General features: G+C 42.1%; 1 protein-coding gene across 2 annotated transcripts in view; it reads left to right on the top strand.

The window, feature by feature from the left end:
- Window positions 1-21,127, top strand: part of FLT4 (fms related receptor tyrosine kinase 4) — a 148,140-nt gene that overhangs the window by 35,191 nt on the left and 91,822 nt on the right. The window contains exons 2-3 of one of the 2 annotated variants that reach the window (XM_054976285.1): window positions 13,288-13,384; window positions 17,958-18,232. In XM_054976285.1, coding sequence (XP_054832260.1) covers window positions 13,288-13,384; window positions 17,958-18,232 — 372 coding nt within the window. Of the gene's footprint in view, window positions 1-13,287; window positions 13,385-17,957; window positions 18,233-21,127 lie in introns of those variants that run through there. The other variant, XM_054976286.1, reaches the window with a different exon arrangement.

Here is a 21,127-nt window from a genome sequence, read left to right as displayed (position 1 = left end):
ATATTTACACAACTCAATAAAAACATACAGCTATACACACACACACACACACACAAAACACTACTACTAGGAAGCAGTAGAGAGGGCATATATATTCTAGCAGGGGTGTTTCCTCATACCCTGGGATTTTACTGGTGACATGTGCTGTCTGCACGTAAACTGCCATTTCCTAGTAGATTTTGTTGCCAAAATCAGCTTGCCGGAAAGGCAGGTTGTGCCTTAACAGTGCTAGAGAGAATTCTAACCTGATGGGTTCATTTTCTTCAGGGACTCAGGTACAAGGAGTCAATAAAAAAATAACAGGAGTGGCTTTGGTTAGGAGACCGTAGTGGTGCAATATAGGAGGAGAGACTTTGAATTTGAATGCCAAATCCAATTTTGATATCCTGAGGGGTGTGCCCAGTTCTAAAGCAGCAAATATGTTGAAAGCAGCTGCAAAAAGGCTGCCAGTAAGGTCTAGGAGGTGTTAACTAATGTTCTCATACATCCTGTTATTGTTAATACCCCTCACAAATTGTTTGCTACTTAAGCAAGGAGTTATGTGTTTCAATGGATAAAGTATTTCTGTGCGGAAGACCTGAATTCAAGTAGCTTCACAGCCAAGTGTAGTCTTAAGCCACTTAACTCTCCGCCTTGTTGGGGAAGTGACATCCCGCTAAGAGTCTAGTTACTGTAAATACGGCTGAAAAAGTAGTTTAGTCCACTTGTACCCTAGGGGGAGCTGTGGAGCATTCTCTAGTGTTTAGGGGTTATTGAATGTTTTCTCTTGCAGTTCAAATTACCTCTTGTTTTCTCTCTCTCTCTGCTGTATGTTAATATGTGTTAGTGCTTATACTCTGAAGGCCTCTCTGTTGCATTAATGGCCTGCAGTCAGTTACTGTCTTCTGCAAAAATCCTGTTGCAGCAAATTCATTGAAAGCAAATTCCAAAGCATGGACTGGATTATTTCCTGAACTCTGCCAACACACCTCAGTTCCCTATTGTAGAATGTGAATTACTGTTGTGAGAATGTATAGAGATAAAGGTGTTAATAGAGCATTGAACACATAATTGCTATGTAAATGTTAAACAATTATTATCATAGAAGGACAGGATACAATAGAATAGATGTTCCTATCTGATTTTAATTTACATCTATGCTCCATCAGCCACCCACAATCCTTAATTTTTGGTATTTTAAACTGGTGGCTAAATATACTTCACGTACACTGTCTAGCTGTGAAATCCAACTAACAAAGGTAATGGGTGTTTTTCCAGATAGATAAGTTATATCTAAATGGGAAAATACAACTGTTCCCAAAGTCTTTAGAAAGCTCCCACTTTTTTCTGAAAGAAGCTGTAGTCAAATTGATTTTAAACTGTTCACTGCCCAGAGCCCCTGGGGATGGGCGGTATATAAATTGAAATATAAATAAAAATAAATAAAAGGGACCAAGAAATACAGAACACATTGATGGGAGAGATGAGATGAGATGAGCTCAAGCAGACTGGTCAGTGTTGCAGATGGTTGCCCCTACTCATTGCAACGAGTGCAGTTTGTGGCTTCTTCCAATGGAGAGTTTGTTCCTTTTCCTGTTGTAGTGGTGGAGAGTCACAGACAGGATACATCTGGAGGAATTGCAGAACCTAAACCTGCACAGGCTCTGCATTTTCTTTCTTTCTCTACCTTGTTGTGGTGTTGCCTAACAGGTCATTAGGCCTAGGGATATGGCTTTATTTTTTGATACAGTGCATCCTTCCTTGTTGTCCCACCTAGCTCTGTGGCTGACATGCATCTATGCATCCAGTCACCTGATAAGCCTTCACAAACAGAATGGAAGAGCGCTCACCTCAAGCATCTTTCAATGTCTTATTTAAACAAGGCAATAGAGGCTAATTACTGCAAGGGACATGGATTCATTCATTATAAACATGTTGGGTTAGGTAGAACTCTACAGACCAGGGATGTACTGTCTGTTGGATACATTATATGACAAGATGTTCATAGGTTTAGTCAGGGCTTTTTTTCAGCAGGAGTGTGGTGGAACGGAGTTCCGGAACCTCTTGAAAATGGTCATATGGCTGGTGGCCCCGCCCCCTGATCTCCCAACAGAGGGGAGTTTACATTGCCGCTGAGCGGCGCGGAGGGCAATCTAAACTCCCCTCTGTCGAGATCAGGGGCGAGGCCACCAGCCATGTGACCATTTTCGCCAAGGGCAACCCACTGAGTTCCACCACCTCTTTTTCCAGAAAAAAAGCCCCGGGTTTAGTAATACTGCTGTGTACTAAAGGGACAACAATGTGATTGACATACACTGAAGGAGACATTGAAGGGGCAGATTGGCAAAACCAAGAAAATAATGGAAAGGAGCTTACTTCCTCTCACAGAACTTTAAGTTAAATAAAATCAGGGCTTTTTTTCTGGGAAAAGAGGTGGTGGAACTCAGAGCGGGACCACAAGTGACACCTGACACAGGTTGGACACTAGTCAGCTTCCCTCAAGTTTTGATGGGAAATGTAGGCATCCTGGTCTTGCAGCTTGGCTCTCCGACTACTGTCCAATGGACTTTTCAACTGTCACTTGTCCAACATTCCGCCAAGCTGCCTACATTTCCCATCAAAACTTGAGGGAAGCTGGCAAGTGTCCAACCTGTGTCAGGCGTCACTTGTGGTCCCGCTCTCAGTAGTGGAACTCAGGACCACACAATGCTGTCACTTTGGGTCAGCTGGAACAAGGAGGAAGTTTTTTAAAGTTTAAATGACCCTCGGCGAAAATGGTCACATGGCCGGTGGCCTTGCCCCCTGATCTCCAGACAGAGGGGAGTTTAGATTGCCCTCCGCCCTCAAGATTGCCCTCAAGAGGTGGCAGAACTCTGTTCCACTGTGTTCTAGCTGAAAAAAAGCCCTGAATAAAACAATGGAATTAGATAGCAACAAGAGGGGAACCCACCAAAAGTTGTGATGGGGGGACCACTTCATTTCCCCTCGTCTCTCCTTCGCCACAGTATTTTCTCTCTTTCCTCCTGGCAACCCCCATATCCTCTCCCTTTTCCCTATTTTCTTTGGTGCTTCCCACTCAAAACCCAAAAGTATTTATTTACTTTATTTACACCACACCTTTCCTCTTAAGAAGGATCCAAAGCAGCTTACATCATTCTTCTCTTCCCCCAGTTTATCCTAACAACAACCCTGTGAGGTAGGTTAGGCTGAGAGAATGAGTGGCCCAAGGTCACTCACTAGTTTACGTGGCAAAGTAGTGATTTAACCTTGTGTCGCCCAGATGCTAGACTGACACCCTAACCACTATACCACAGCCTTTCCCTAGGAAAAGTCTGCCCAAGTCATGTGATTGCAAAATCATTCAGGTGAGTTGTGAGGTGGCTGCTGCCAGGCCCAGCCAAGTCTCACAAGTTGTACAGAGGCTGCCACTGGGCACAGGCAAGTTGGTGGGCATCACATCGTCCAGTAGCCCCCAGCGCACCTGAGTGAATCTTACAATTGTATGGTAGCAAGTTGCGAAAGGTTGTATCCTCCCTCCAGGGCAGGAAACAGGGAAGATTAAATTAGCTCTGGAAAGGGGCTTCCCCCTGGCTTTTGCTGACAGAAACCAAGGTTTGAAGGCTGGCAATGTTAGTGTGGTTGCCTCGCAACCTCCACCATGGCTACTCTTTTCTTCAGTCTACAAGTGCTGCTTCTATCATTTTGAAGAGTTTTTAATTTTTATTTTTTATGTTTATAAATCAGGCTTTTCTGTAAACCTGGACCTTTTTTAGGTTTGTAGAAGGACAGTCTGTTTATGGCTCCAGTGTCCACAGATTTGGCCAAGTTGAGAATTGTATGTGAGAGTACTTAAATGGAGCCTTAAATAATGAGGAAGCAGAACCGATTACCAATGTGCTAGGATCCTGAGTCTAGAGGCAGTGATATTGCAATATTATGCACTGAAGCTCCAAGATATCATGGCTCAATCTTTGCCAAGCTTATTCACAAGAATATTTATTATTTATTTATTATTATATTACATTTCTAGACCGCCCTCCCTGTCAGACGGGCTCAGGGCAGTGTAACAACCAACAATTTACAACATACAATTTAAAACAATAAAAACATCATGAATGAGCAATTAAAACATTTTTCCGTATACAATAAAATTTCTCAGTGGCGGATATAAATATTAAAATTCAGGGCCTAGGTCTTACAAAATGCCCTGCATCAGACTTTGTGAGCTCCTGCATGGATGGTGGACGTTTTTCAATAGTATGGTCAACAAGAGGACAGCCTAGCCCCCACCAAAAGCCTGGCGGAACATCTCCGTCTTGCAGGCCCAGCGGAAAGATAACAAATCTTGCCAGGCCCTAGTCTCCTCAGACAGAGAGTTCGACCAAGTCAGAGTCAGGGCTGAAAAGGCCCTGGCTCTGGTAGAGGCCAGACAGATCTCCCTGGGGTCGGGGATCATCAGCAAATGCTTATTAGCTGATCAAAGTGACCTCTGGGGAACGTATGGGGAGAGGCGGTCCCAAAGGTATGCTGGGCCCAGTCTGCATTTGTTATACACATGAAAATTTAGGTCAATGAAAATGTAAATCAATGAAAACAGAGAGCCAGTTTGGTGTAGTGGTTAAGTGAGGGATTCTATTCTGGAGAACCGGGTTTGATTCCTCACTCCTCTACTTGTAGTCAGCTGGATGACCTTGGGTCAGTCACAGCTTCTAGGAGCTCTCTTAGCCCCACTCACCTCACAGGGTGTTTTGTTGTGGGGATAATGACATACTTTGTAAATCGCTCTGACTGGGTGTTAAGTCATCCTGAAGGGCAGTGTATAAATCAAATGTTATTATTATTCTATATCTGGAGAGATTAGACATAAAGAAAGTAATCCTAAACAGGTCTTCTTGGAAGTAAGTCCCATTTTATTCAGTGGGGCTTACTCCCAGGAAAGTGTACTTAGGATTGCAGCCCTAGACCTAGAGTTTTACTAGAGGAAGATTTGTTTGTTAGTAAATTCAAGGATTTGTAATATTTTTGTTAAAATATTTTCAAGGGATTTAACAAAAATGCTTTATTTTTATAACCATAGAACATGTTTTTGTACAACATCCAAATGTTTTTCCAGTCTTTTTCTTTTCCTAACACTTTGTTAAATGATCGCTTCAAGACAGGAAGGATGTTTAACTCTTGCATTCTACATTTTTGCCTTTTCTCATATTCATTCTTGGTTTTCTTTCATCTGGTACTGCAGTTTCTGAATTTTGTTTTCATGTTGCTTGTTCACTTCATTCACACTGTGTCAAGAACTCCAGGGCTTGAAGTAGAAACTACAGCCTTGCTGGATCAGACCAAAAGTCCATCCTTTCCCACAGTTACTAATCAGATGTTTCTGAAAATGGCAGGATACTCAGGGCTAGGATTTTGTCTCAGGTGAGCTACTTTGTGTATGTTCAGGCTTCTAAATCTTAGGTGCACAAAGAAATAGGTGTGCCCAACAGCAGCCCTTGTAATTGGCAAGCAGTAAGGAACCTCTTGATACCTGAAACTGGGCCTTCTGCCTTTGAATTTCTTGCTGCACTCTTCCTTGAGGCCACTAATCTTAGAAGCAAACTAAGTGAGATGCCTGACACGAGGAGGGCACATATCAGTTGCCTGCAAGTTTCCATGGGAAATGTGGTAAGAAAGAACCTCTGCCAGGCAGAAGAGGGTGTCATGCTCAAGGCTGGCCACGACAAGCAGGTGGTTCACCGGTACTGCAGATGGTCCCAGCAAGATGCAGTTGCTGGGAGTACACAAGCCACACCCAGGTTAGTTCCCAGAAAGTCAATAGCCAAGAAGCGGGCACACGAGAGTCCAGAAGTCAGGCCAAGTATCAGAGCCAATGTGTCAGTCAGAGAGGGGAGCAGGCAGAAGAGAAGTCAGAAGGCAGGCCAAGGTCAGAGTCCGATAAATCAATAAGCAGCACCAGGTACAAGGTCAGAAACTTCAGGGGTCATAGGAAGTAACAAGCTAAGTTGCTTCCACGCTCAGCTTCTTTCCACTTCTCTCTCTTATACTGTCCTAACGAGGGGCAGGTGTTGCCTCTTTGCCTGATAGCCCCAGCCGGTGTTGTGCCTGCAAAGGAGCACTTTTTCTCCACTCCAACAGAGCTGCCTTTGCTTTATTTTTCCTCTTCTCAGCTGGCCTAGGGAGTTCAGGTTTCTCTTTTGCTCTGGGGGAGTCTTTGTTTGCAACAGCCTCCACAGAGGTTTCTGGCTGCTCTTGCTGAGTTTCCTCTGGAGCAGCAGCTGTCACGGCTGGCTCTGACTCCAGAGTAGACCCTGCTGTCTCTTCCACAGCTGGCTCTGGCTCCAGAGTAGCCTCTGCTGGCTCTTCCTGTTCATCCTCTGAGGAGGACTCTGGGGCAAGAGGTAAGGTGGCCAGTCGAGGCTGAGGCTGACTCATGACAGAGTCCCTCTTCTCCCTGGTAGAGATTCTTTCTCTAGGTGTCTCATCGAGTCCACTCGGCTCTGTCTTGCCTGCTGGTGCGCTCAGCTCCCTCTGGCTGTGGAGTGCATTTAGGGGAGCAAGGGGAGCTGGCGGCGGTGAGAGGGAGCCAAGCACACTGGCGGCGGTCAGAGGGAGCTGAGTGTACTGACAGTGGCGAGAGGAAGCACACTCCCCTTGCTCCACTGAATGCACTTGACAGTGAGAGGGAGCCAAGTGGACTAGGCGAGACACCTAGAGAAAGGACCTCTGCCAGGGAAAAGAGGGATCCTCTCCCTCTTCTCCCTGGCAGAGGTTCTTTCTCACTATATTTCCCATGGAAACCTTCAGTAAACCGCCACATGTCCTCCTCAAATCAGGCATCTCATCTAGTTTGGCTCTTAGAGTGTCAAGGGATAGCTTGGGGTATGCTTTTCTCTGCAGTTAAGCTTGAACTGCTGAGTAATGTAAATCATGCACATATATGTTACAAAAATTTAAAAACAAGACAAATGTCTTGTTCTTATTGATATAGTGAAAACGAACGAAGCTTCAAAAACTGGAATTAAAAAGAAAGGTACTTCTCAAAAACTGGAGGTGGAAATGTGTACATACAGTTATAGGCATAGCAAGATTTCGACTCAGAGCCTTTCTGCTATCCCTTCTTGTGTTGTTTCAACCTCTTAATACATTTAAATACACATACATTCAGTCTATTGAATTTCTGGATGCTCTATAATTTCTTGTGCTTCTCTTATTGCTATCAAATGTCTGTTGACAGTGCCATACTAAGCAAATTTACTTAGAGTCCTACTCGGCTCTAGCCAACAGGGCTTACTATCAAGAAAGTGTCAGCTGGCTATGTGAAGAAAAAATCTTGAAAACAAGAAATTAGATTTGGCCCATATTTGGTAGTAGCTCTTACCAAATAATGACATGATCAAATGACATATTCACTAAGTCTAGAAAATGACACAGTAAACGCACTTTGAACCCAAATCAAATGTCATATTGCATGAAAATTTGACCTCAGTTGTTTGCCCCTATTCATAACCTGCCAGTTAATTTTCATTGACATACGTTAATAAGAAATTATTTTAATAGAAGTATATATAGTGACAAGTTTGTGGTCAACAATGAAGGCAGCCAAAGAGACATTCCATTTTTATTTTATTTACATTATTTATAGTCTGCCTTTCTCACTAAGACTCAAGGCGGATTAAACAGAGTGAGTTAGTACAGTCAATTTCAAGGGAATTTCCATAAACAATATAACAGGGTATATAAATGCAAATTTACAAGCTTTAAAACCGGCAGAAAACCAGTACAGAGTTGAAGAAATGCAGAAACAGCACATAAGCAATTCTAAGACTGACATATTAAACAACATAGGAACTACCCAGTAGGATCATATAGTACCTAAAAGTACATAGTAGTAAAGTCTATGGTTCCTGTCTCTTTATTAATGCATCTCTTTGAGACCACTTCCTTACAGTACAGCTCTTCTGAGTAAAAAAGCCCTCTTGAATAATTCAGTTTTGCATCATTTGAGGAAAGTCAGGAGAATGGGAGCTTTTCTGACCTCTTCAGGTAGGTTGTTCCATAAGGTGGGGGCCATGTGTACAGGCAGCTTTTGATTTTGCACATGTGTAAGGTGGCACCTGCAGAAGGACCAATTCAGATGAGCAAAGCTGCTGTGGTGGAACGTAGGAAGAGACGCAATCCTATAAATATGCCAGACCGAGGCCATGAAGAGCTTTGTATGCAATGACCAATATTTTGAATTAAGCCCAATAATGATAGGTAGCCAGTGGAGTAACTACAGAATGGCAATAATATTCATCCTTTTCCTAGCTCCCAGTACTAACTGAGCTGCAGCATTCTGCACCAACTGGAGTTTCTGAGTTAACTTAGAGGGGAGGCCTATGTACAGAACATTACAGAAGTCAAATCTTGATGTTAACATGACATGGATCCAGGTGGCCAGATCAACTTTGTCGTGATAGGGGGTCTATCTTCCAGCGGTAGCATTTAATACAGTATAACCCCTAGGCTGTTTACTGAGTCTGCAAGGAACTCCATTGAAAGTGCAGTCTACAATATCCTTTAAAGTCTCTGCCTTCCCAATGAGCATCACTTCCATCTTGTCTGGGTTCAATTTCAATTTGTTTGCTTTTGTACATTTGTCTAAAACTGTCAGGCAGCTACCCAAGATTTTTACTGCATCCTGCAGTGATTTAGATACTGAGAGAGTTGGGTATCATCAGCATATTGTTGGCTTCTAAGTCCATAGCTAGAAATGATTTCTCCTAAAGGCTTTACATGGAGTGGAAATACATGTAAACATGCAAGACCATGGGTTTAATATGTTTAACTGATCAGTTATTTGACCAGAAGCTCTCAAATGTTGCCATATTAGGTTCTACAAGTAAGAAAAAGAACTTTCAAAGTCCCCAGTTGTGTATTTATGGGCTGATTATAATTTTATCTGTGCCCACACCAAGTCTTCATTCATTTCTTTCTGTTCTGGTCACACACTGCACCAGTAGCATCTGTAACAGGGCACCACTTGGATCTGCTCTATAAAAATTGATGTGAAAGACCGTGGTATGCTAAAAAAGCGATTCTCTCCTTGTTCTGCTTCTATTATCTGTTTAGATCACATGATCATGCTCACAATATTGGTCAGCTGGTTAATAGTGTATGTAGTTGGTAGTATAGAGCCAAACATGCTTGGAAATCCGATGACATTGGAGCCTTTGCAAATCTAAGTAGGTACGGCTCTGGTCAGCACCTGAATGGGAGACTGGTTTAAGTATGTTGCCTTTACTTCCATGGAAAAAATGGGATATAAATAATATGTACTAAAAATGATAGCTAAGAATGTGGCAAATGCACAGGAATATTTTATCATATTGTATCAACTGTACCAATATACCATGGAAACTCAGAGCAGCTTACATGGTGCTCCTGTGAGGTTTTCAACCTATGCAATGGTCCAAATGTCCTGTTCAAAGGTAATGGTATCATGTGACATGAAATCATTATCTGGCCCTGGACACAGCCATGCTCACTGTGAGAAGCCAGACTCTGTACACTGGTTCCATACCAGTGATCTTTTTTACACTAACACACTTTAAGCTGCCTTATACTGAATCAGACCATCAGAGTCAGAATCAAAGTCAGCATTGTCTGCTCAGACTGGCAGCCGCACTTCAGGGTCTCAGGCGGAGACTTCTATCATCACCTACTGCCTGGTCCTTTTAATTGAGATGTTGGGAATGGAGCTTGCAACCTTCCACGTGCAAAGCAGAGGCTCTCCCAGTGAGCCACAGCCCTTCCCTTCTCTGATTATCTAAATTATGGCAAACTTGACATGCCCTAATATGTGGCTGTTATTTAGCCTGGGCTTGTAATGATATGGTGATTCCCCGCCCCCCTTGGAGAAGTCCATTTCATACTTTGGAAAACATGACTCTAAATGCCATAAGCATAAGGAAAAAAATGAACCTAACAACAACCTAGAGAGGGTCCGCCTCCATCCTGTCATTTCATATTGCTGTTTTGAGTGTCTGCTGCTATTAGCAATGTTACCCCAATTACAACTACAGGGCCGATTCCAGATGGCTAACGTTCACGCGGAACGTCACACCTCGTTGCGGGGAAAATGCGAAATATCGCGTTTCCTCGCGTGAGTTATGCACGACGTCGCGCGACGTCGTGCAAAACTTGCGCGAGGAAACGCGATATTTCGCATTTTCCCCGCAACGAGGCGCGACGTTCCGCGTGTGAACGTTAGCCATCTGGAATCGGCCCAGGAAAGGCATGACTGAGCAACAAGCATGTCCTCCAGAGAGTGTTTCTATAGACCCAAGACCAGTTTCTGTACATACACATAAATGACCACAGTCAAAATTACTTCTTGGCAGGAAGGAAGTGTAAAACAATTAAAAGAAGCAAGGATGTCTACACAGAACTACATTAAGGGCAGGTTGTCCTTATGATTTTGATGTTACTCTGCACATTTCTGAGAAGTATGTATAGAGCCTATTCCCCAAATGCTTTGTTTTTGTATTCTTTTTAGGATTTTGGACCGACTTTTCCTGACTGAAATTAAACCTGAGGGAATTTATTTTTATTTTTTTTCTCAGCCTCCCCTTGTTGTTATAAAATACACTAGCCAAAGAGTGTAGGTATTTTAACTTCCCTTAGAAATGATGTTATTGAAAAATAAATACTATTTTACTATAAAGCATAACCATATATATATAATAGTGAGATCCACACAATGGAGACAGCCACAGTAACTACATGGGGGTCAACAAATCTAGGGGTATTATTGGGTTTGCAGGAAAACGTTAGTAAAATAAACTGGGGATACAACCCCCCACCTGTCTTTGTATGTGCAAACAATATTAACAATTCAGACTTTGACTGCATTTTGGGCTTGCAGCAAAAATGGTGTGTAAAATCATGGTGTTCAGAAGCAAGTGAAGAGGGGGAGCTGCTGGCTGACTCCCCTCAACTCCCCCCAACCAATCTTTTCTCCCCCTTCATCATGCTGGGGGCAGGGGAGAGCTGAGTAACAGGGCGGTAGGGAGACAAGTCAGAACCAGAGGGTGGGAATTGGCAGGTCAACAGGCAGGAGAAGTTGGAGCTGGAGTTGGAGAGTGGGTGGCAGAGGCTGCTGCAAGGAGGAGGAAAATGGGATTTTCCTTCCCCCACAAACCTTTGTGGGGCCATCTTTTGTAATAATAATAGCAACATTAACAATAAATATACTTAACATGTGAATTGTTTAACTAGTTCAAGTAAAAACTATTCCTGTTATTGGAATAATCAGAAATTCAAATACTTTCAAACATTTTCTCCTTTGTAAAAAAGAATCTGATTTTGGAGACAGAAGAGACTAAATAAAGCCCTATATGGATTGACGCCAGCAGATCTTAAGGTCTGCCTTCTCCTATTTGAACCTATCTGTTCAGTCATCTTCAGAAGCCCTGCTTTGGGTGCCCCCACCATCTAAGCCTTGATGGACAGCAACCCAAGAAAAGGCCTTCTCAGTTGTGGTGCCAAAACTTTGGAACTCCCTCCGCAGGGAGATTCATCTGTCCCCTTCTATTGCTGCCAGGTTTACCAGCCTCTGCCCATCACCTCGCACTGCCTGTCACCTGGCTGGCAGGGGAAAGGCATGGGGACGGGGAAGTGAGGGGCACAGCCAGCTTCTGTGCATTCCAGAGAACTCCTGCTTTGTGCTCGGAATGATGTCATACCCAGTGAAACGTGGAAGCACCGGGTTGCAGTGGGGGGAGGCTGATTTAGTAAAACTCAGCCTAAATATTTTTATGTTAAGAAAATGTCAGTGTCCCTCCCCCACCGCCCAGCCATCTCCCAGCTTAGAACCTGGGGAACCTATCATCCATAACTGTTGTCTTCCACCAGAAGAAGACTTTTTTGTTTAGTTTGACATACCCCCCCCCCCCACACACACTGTTATTGGCCCTTCTTCCTGTTCTTGGTGTTGTATGTGTTTGTTATTTAGTTTTATTTATTGTTTTAAATTTAAATTGTTTAAAATGTTTTAAATTCTTTAATGTTGTACTTTAATGAGCTATACATCGGTTAATTGTAAATTTCCTCTGTGGAAGGTCTTTGTTCTTTCCTGTCTTTTCTCACAATGGCCTATAGGCAAAAGGAATTCATAGCAACATCAAAATTTCCAAATCAGGCTACTTGCTTCCAGTTTGGTGTAGTGGTTAAGAGCGCGGGACTCTAATCTGGAGAATCGGGTTTGATTCCTCAGTCCTCCACTTGAAGCCAGCTGGGTGACTTTCGGCTAGTCACGGCTCTCTGGAGCTCTCTCAGCCCCACCCAGGGTCGGTGTGCCCATTGAGGCCAGGTAGGCGCTGGAGGGGGCGCCGGAGGAGGCACGGGGGGCGGGAGCATGCACCACGGAGCTGCAGCCTCCTAGCCCTCCTGCTCCGCGCTGCCACCAGCACACACCCCTGGCCGAGTGCAGCAGCCGTGGGCAGGCATCTGCAGCAGTGCAAGGCAACCGAGCAGGAGAGCTCGGAGGCCACCCATGCTCCATCCTAGCTGCCTGCCGCAGTGATCGGGCCGGTGACATCATGCAGGCCAGTGTGTGGGTGCGTGCGCACGCACAGGGGCACCCGGCCCGCCAGCCGGCTGCAAACACCGAAAACCCTGGCACCGCTGCTGGCCGCACCCACCTCACAGGGAGTTTTGTTGTGGGGATAGTAATAACATTCTTTGTAAACTGCTCTGAGTGGGTGTTAAGTCATCCTGAAGGGCACTATATAAATCAAATGTTATTATTATGATGATGATGATCCTAAAGTTAATTTAACCCAATACTGTAGACAGTTTGTTTTGGTTTTGTTCCTGAAGGGCTGCGTGTTCCAGAGTTTTGCTCCCCCTGCTGGAACATTTCATGCCTAACGCTTACATTGAATCTGCTCTTATTGATCAACTTAAAAATATAATTTAGAGCAACATATTGATCTAGTGAAGAGGCTTACAGTTCTCTAGACTATTCCTGCGGCAGTTTCCACCACATTCTAAAGATAAATGTTGTGTGTGTTACCCTCTTCAACTCTAAACATGATTGCACAATGATATGTTGAATGAATAGCGTAACACAAGCTGAGAAGCTAAAAGGAATCAGTGACAGAAATATCCTGCTTTTTACATTGTTCTTATTTGTGTACTATAACTTTCTTCCAGTGTTACTCCATGGCAGGTACTTGACAGAATTCTGGAATAAATAATAATGTTAATGTGAGCAGCTAGTGTATAGTTTTTCTATATCATGAACTTGTTTCTTTCTTTTCTAAGATTTGGTAAGAGGCTATTCTATGACCCCACCCACTCTGAGCATCACAGAAGAGGAATACGTGATCAACACTAAAGATACTCTGAATATTACTTGCAGGTAAGAGTCACATAAAAATGCCCTTCACTTTTTCCACAGTAATGTCAAACGTTCTCAAAGTCCATTCATAGACACTCATCAGGAGACCTGCTCCTAAGTTTCAAGACAGCGGGAAAGGAGGAGCTTGATTTGACTGGTTACCATCCTTTTCCAGAGATCTATCCATTTGTGATAGAAATGTGGGTCTAGAAACAGCCAGAAGAAGGGGAGGGGAGGTATTGAAGCGCTGAGTATCTGTTGCTTGCTGCTCCTCTGCTAAAATTGCTCCATTCTGATGCAGATTAAAAGTGGCCATTATTCCTTTGGTACATAAGATAACATGTAGTTATGAGCTAAAGGCCCCACATTCAAATTGTGCTAAAAGAAAAGTGGGTAAATATGTGTGTGGTTGAAAAGCAGGAGGAATATACTGCAACTAACTGGTTAATGTATCACAAAGATAAATGAGACACTGAGAGATCTCTGTCTTTTGGTGCTACACCTCTGAAGATGCCAGCCACAGCTGCTGGCGAAACGTCAGGAACTACAATGCCAAGACCACGGCAATACAGCCCGAAAAACCCACAACAACCATAAATGAGGTTTTTCTAACATAGTAAATTGAAATGGGAACCTCTGAACCTTGACAGAAGATCAAGTCATCCTATCCCCCATAGCCTACTGTTGGCTTTGGAAGGAACTGTCTGAGTTCCACTCAAGTGCTGATATTAAAACTTGAACAATTCTAAGACAGTGTGATTGGCAATAAAATAACACCTATGGAAGTAACACTGCTTTCACCTATATGTGTGAATCCAAAAAGTAATAATAAATAAATAAAAGTAATAATAAAAACAGAGACACAGAACAACTGAGATCCAAAGAACTATATGACTACATCTGTGTGTTTAAAGTGGCATTGGTCTTGTGCTTCCTAAGCAGCAGCTCCCCCCCCCTTGCCACAAAGCAAATCACTTCTGAAAACAAAGGAGCTTTCAAAGGTGGGTTGTGGTATGGCAAAGAACAATCTAATCTTAATAATTTACTTGGGACAGAAATTTGGTTTACCAGTCTGCACTGTGATAGGCTGCCATGTACACAAGCTCTAAAAGTCAGTGCCCATTCACTTAAATTAAGCAATATTTGGACCACTGCAGCATGGCCATGCGCTTTCTGTAGACTTGCACCCTCTATTCAAAACCTGTAACTCCAGACCATTTTTCTCTAGGAAATCCTAATGACGCACAGTTGAGAACAAATATTGCTCTCCCACTAGCCTTAAGACAGAAATTATCTTAACCTAAGTGTACTGGGCTAATCATTTCCTTTAATGCCTTCTTCCAGAGAAAGGACAGCAGTTATGCTAACGCATCTTTAGTTCAATGATGGATCTCCCTTCACTCGCCCACTGTAAGGCAGATTTTCCTGGCAAAATTCAGTTTGCCTGTTTTGGCTGAGCAGCTCCAAGTAGCGTGTTAATCTTTGCAGTTTGAAAGTCTGTTTGTTCCACCCTGACAGTCAGATATAATTTTGGCTTTTTAGCCCAGCCCAGGAACGTGATGAGGAGAAGCAGGAGCCCTCTTTCTTTTTGTGAGAAATGGCACTGGAGACTGTATAATGTTCAAAAAGAAAATAAAAAGTTTATTTAACAGGAAGAGATTGCATCAGTATAGTCGGGGAATGAAAGTGCTGAGGTAAAATTTTGCTGGTAGTACAGAATATACTTTGAGTAACAGGCAAAATAGTTTCCTTGAAGCTTAGTTTCTTATATTCTTGGTTCTTAGCAGTAAGAGGTGTTTTACTTAATACTTTAGTTACAGCAACAATGTTTCTTCATAGAGTGTCCTACGACAATTCAGGTTTCCTGGAGTTAGTTTAAAACTGTTTTCCATTCACAACAGACCTGGAGTCCTCCTCAGAGCCAAACTCCCTTTAGAAACTGGGCAAGATCTTCTTCTCCTAAGAAGATATAACCCTTCTTCTCTTGGCTGGAAAGGAATCTCCACCTGCTACCCAATCACTCTTGCCAAAACACACTCCCAATTCTATGGTGTCTGTGTCAAGCGGTCTTCAGCTTATGCTGATTAGAGATGGGCACGAACAGAAAAAAACAAACAAACATGTTCGTTGTTCATTACCATCCACGAACAGGGACTCATGAACAACCATGAACATAGCCCTGTTCACGAACATGTTTGTGGTTGGCTGTTTGTGGGGGCCAGCAGGCTCTCCTCCAGCCATCATCCAAGTCAAGATCCCTATTGCACCACTCCCAGAAACCTGACCTGAGCAGGCACCAGGAAAGGTCCAATAATAAATAATAGCTTGGACCCATAGCCTGGCAGCAGCCCTGGAACTTGAAGGGGCAGATCCCTATCCCACAACACACAGAGAAAATTCAAGCTCCAATGCACTTTCTCTATCGAAATGCTAACAGCAACTGTCTCTCTCCCTCTCCACTGTCTGCAAAGTCAGAGCTGGGAGTCCCCCTCCCCCCCACTCTTTGCTCCTTTGTTGTAACAAATTTGGAGCACCACACTTGAAAGGAAGACCCTGCCTATCAAGCTAAATTGGGCTTAGATTGGGGTTTCCAGGACAACAGCAGGAGTTCAGACAGAGTTCATACAATCCCTGCCTAAGTTGTCAAGGGAATTGATTGCAGGTGCCAGACTGTCTGGCTTGATGAACAGCAACGAACGAGGCTTGCAACAACCACCTGTTCGTTTAGAATAGGGCCTCACGAACAGCTTGTTCATGAACAGCAGATTGGGCTGTTCGTGGCTTTTTTTTGTTCGTATTGCTGTTCGTGCCCATCTCTAATGCTGATACTTATGCTAAGAATTCTTAAATTGAATTCTTCTTCTTTACAATGATGTTACAGTTAAGGCAAAAGTTTCTTCTTCCCTCACTCCAGAGGAGAACCTGTCTGACATTCCCTGTCAGATTTACTCACAAACTCTGTTAACAATCCTGACAGAAACCAACAGTCAGCTCTTCAGCCAGGAGGGCTGACCAATCAGAGAGGGAGGGAGCAGCCTGTCACTCAAGCTCTCTATTCTAAGCAAGAGTTAACTCTTTCCCTCCCAACTCATTGATTGCTGCACTTAGGAAACCTGCTTTCAGGTGCAGCCTGTCACAATCTGTTTATGTGAAAGAGAATCATGGAGAGCAGAAAAATTTCTTATTTCCATTCTAAATTCTTACATGAAAAGCTGTCCATACCATAGCAAAATGTGGTTTCTGAGTTACGCAAAGGAATCTTCCCAAATAGCCCTTGCTGTTGTGATTCAGTGCCTCTTCAAGATTCAAGGGGAGATGACCACAGACATGCCACATAGCAAGCTAAAGACACCCAAACAGAAGTGTTGTTACCTTTGGGCAGCATGCAAGGCATTTGGTACAACACATGGTTGGTCAAACATTACTGGAAAAGAATGAGACTCAGCCTTTGCAATATCATGACTTCTTTAACATCTGCTGGGGAGACCTGCCTTGGGGAACACGCAGTTCACAGAGTTCTCCAGGACCAAATCAAGGCGCACCAAAATCTATAAAAACCTTATTATTGTTTAGCAGTAGTACTATACTCATGCTTGCAATAAAGTTATAAATGAAAAATGTACTGTAATAACATTGCACAAATGAAGCTGGAAATGTAATGATATTTTTAAAACAAAACCTTATTAGTCACCACCATTGGGATATTCAGATCTCCAATATACTTTTATCAAGTTCATCAGACAACCAGAAAACTTTTTTTTAATATTCATCCAATATAAGGAACAAAATTAACCAGTAAACAAAATAGCCAGCTACATTAGAAGTATTAACAGTATTAACTACTACTGCTGCTGCTTAGTTTTATGTCAAACATTCTTGTGTCACCCTTGCAATTTATAGTTTGATAACATAAGTTTAGCAGTAGATACTGACAACCGGGACTGCTACAGAGGAGACAATTTAGCTATATCCTCTTCCTAGGCAAAGATAGGGAGTGAATGTAATCAGGAGCATGAAAGGCCAGGACAGGCCCAGCTCGAAAAGTGCCCAGTTGAATTCCCTTCTTGAGAACTGTCAGTGTTCCAAACTATCAGCAGCACCTCTGGAAACAGGAAGTCTTTAAACAGGGAACTTCTGGGAGTTGTATGAATAAAAGAATGGTGGTACCTTGCTGTCTTATTTGTACAACCTTTCTAAAAAGATAGGAAATAATTGCTTTAATAAATATAGAGAAATATGTAAAACGCTTCCCACTTACGTGTGTTTGGTGTGCTTATGGAAACAGCCAGCCTTCAGCCAGAGATGGCAATGATCACACTTATTCCTTAAAGAGTTCAGCTGAAGGTGTTTGCGCATCTGTTACATGAACTATGCATACAATATGCATATAATATGATAAGAGAAGTCTGAGGAATGTGGTTTGAAATTGTTTGGCAATTATAATGTAAGAATTGCAGAGATGATGGAATAACAGTTTGAAAGAATCCGGTCGACTCTTTACATTTGCAGTGCTGACATTAGAAAAAAGGAGGGGTGCAAGTCAAGTAACAGCCCATCTAATCTAGCTTCTGTTGTTCCTTTTGTTCCTGTAAAGAGGACAGCATCCCCTGGAGTGGTCGTGGCCTGGAGGCCAAGAGGACACTGTCCAGATTGGAAAGGACAGCGAATCAGTGGTGTTGGTGAGTCTCGACGGTGTCCGAACAGTCAAGGAAGAGGATTGTGAGGGCACTGACATAAAGCCCTACTGCAAGGTCTTGACACTGACAGGGACTCAGGCTAACGACACAGGCTACTACCGCTGTTACTACAAGTACATCAATGCCAAAATCGAGGGCACCACTGCAGTCAGCACCTATGTGTTTGTGAGAGGTAAGAGGGTAAAAGACCTGCATGGCCAAAACAGATTAGACTCCAATTGGAAGAGCCCATTGGCCAATCTCTATTATACCTGTTAAAATTTTACTGAAACTCTGTATTACATAGCAGGCCAATATTACAAAGGAACAGCTATATGAGGTTTAATTCATTATAAAGAAAAGGAGGGCAGCTTGTCTTTTGAAAAGAAAGCATTAATCCCAATCATAAAAATATTTTTGCCAGCTTACCTCTGTCATAACCTGTTCTACCATTGCACTGCAGTCTTGACTTTTATTGTTGCTGCTGGGTTCCTGCACCATGTTATTAAAGGCTTCCTTCCTTCGTATATAGGTCAACCGGGAGAATTTTAAATACACACAGCTTGGTATGTTTGCACTGCAAGTAGATGTGCTGTGCTAAGCCACATAGGCAGCTGTATAGGGAATCATACAGGCTCTCATTACTGATTATTATGAGCTCCAAAATATTTATTGCGGATTTAAGAATCAGGAATAGCAAATATTTTCGTGATATATTTATTTACTGCTTTTCCTTAAAAAAAACTCACTCAAAGTACTTTATTATAGATAGATAGATAGATAGATATAAATTAAAATATAAATATATATAATATATAATTATACAATATACATACATACATACATACATACATACATACATATACATATATATATATATATATATATATATATATATATATATATATATATATATATATATATATATATATATATATATATATATATATAAATTAAAAAACCGCATAAAACACCCCAACAGTCTAAAAACATAGCATAAATCCAGTATACCCCATTAGTCCACTGAAACTGAAAATCTAACTATGTTAATTTAAAGCTAGAGGGAATAAATAAGTTTTAACCTGGCAAGACAAATTACACAGTGTTATTGGTTGGCTGGTTGGTATCCCTGGAGCACTTGAGTATCTACTGCCCAGGACCTGCTTAGGAGCTCTGAAGGCAGTAAATAAGAGAAGCAGTAAGGAAATGGGGACTGCCAGTGTCATTAGACTGAGGACAAAAAAGAACTTGTGATAAAGAAAATTTTGATAAAGACTGTCCTGTCTGCATATTTTGAGGGTGCATAGCATACTTCTCCCAGTAGCGCTTGGCCACAGATAAATTCACCCTTCATGATCTTTGAATATTTTCCTGTAAATAATCTGGTTTCCTTTCTCATCTGCAAAAGCCTGATTAAACCCAGAGGAGTTATGAAAAGAGTTGTGAGTGTAATCTTTGTCTGAGTGAAAAAAAATTCTGTATTCGTCCTTTTGTGTGGAGCTGCAAAAGATCTTCTCTGTCTGGGGAATTCAATTACATTGGTGCCTAGGGTGAGTGTTTCTGATGGACTGGAATGCAGGCGTTCTCAGTTATATGGCACTTTAGAAGTAGGACACGGGCTTTGTTTTTATTTTTTTAAAGGAGAATTTAAATCCATTTTCATTTTAGTTTGTAGGGGAACAGGTTGGAAAGTGGGGGAGGGTGTTTTCAATAAAACTGGAGCAGAGAAGGATGCAAAACTGCAAGTCTATTGCTAGAATTAAACATGGTGATGGAGACTGTTTTCTCCACAGTCATATAGTACTTTGCATCTAAATTGTAATTTGTGATATTTCTGGATCTTTCAGCCCCATTTGTTTTACTAATTAACTAATGTCTCATTTGTCTGAAAAATCTTTACCTATCCCAGGAACCTGTCATCATTGTCAGTCAAACAGAATTATGGTTTCAAAATTAGAAGAGACTGTATTAAGACAAGATCAAAGACTGTCAAATAAGTAATGTGGTTTTTAACAGTTTATTAAGCTCTATGTCATCATAACATCAGATCTTTTCCTTCTGAGCAGTTTTTGTGACTATGAGAATACATCATGTTAATCAGTTTGGATTTTTAAAAATATAGCAATTCATATGATTGTGAAAACAAAAAGGAGCCTTGAAACAACCAATAAAAAACATTTTGTTGTGGCATAAGGATGCATGGACTATAGCCCTCACCATAAGATGCATGAAGGGATTCCTCAGTGGGCAGATATACAGCATGTATATGGGACAGAGAGGAAAAAATTGCAGTCAAATGATAATGAAATTCAAGACATTCTCATTTTGACATGTAGAACTATGAAAATGTTCCCTGAAACATGCATTCAGTTGATTTTTTAAAAAAGTCATTCCGTCCTACTTTACGCAATTCATTTCTGTAATCAGAAGTAGCTAAGTAGAGGTGATCTAATCTAAAGTGACCTTGAGAATGAGCTCCTGAAGTGTGATGTGATTATCCTACAGCATAAAAAGCCAATTAATGTAGGCATCTGGAGCTTGAGGGCCAAATGAAAAGCATGTGTGTGTTGTGGCACCCTGCCTGTGGTGAGATGATCATTTGCACCCACTCCCAGCACATGCTGGCAATCTTTTGGAAATGACTGTCTTTACAAAAATGTATCCACATGAAAATGCCAACCATTTTTCTACAATAACCAGTGAAATGCATGTCAAGAAACAGTGCTGGAAAAGCTGATCTTGCAAGTAAAGCCTTGCAAGACAGCTCAGGATCTTTGAATGCAGTTCTTGACTTTGTCTCTGCTTTTCTGTCTCACCTAATCTCCTTAAAAGCTTTTGTTCTAGAATTTCAGCAAATTCCAGAATCACCTGAAATTTTGCTTGCAAAATATTAATCCAAGAAGCTTCCTAATTTTCAATTCTATAGTAGTAGAAGTTAAAAGAAGCGCCTACAAGGAGATGCACTTCTCCTGTGATGTTCAAAGGGGGCTTGAATGAGCATTGGAAGTTGCCCATCTTTCCTGCATGGATTGTCCTTTGAACATTACGGGTGCAGAAGTGGAAGACAGTTGCACATATCTCAAGCAGG

Source organism: Eublepharis macularius, chromosome 4 (genome assembly GCF_028583425.1).
Source record: "Eublepharis macularius isolate TG4126 chromosome 4, MPM_Emac_v1.0, whole genome shotgun sequence".
Classification (NCBI taxonomy): domain Eukaryota; kingdom Metazoa; phylum Chordata; class Lepidosauria; order Squamata; family Eublepharidae; genus Eublepharis; species Eublepharis macularius.
This window is presented reverse-complemented; position numbering and strand designations above follow the sequence as displayed.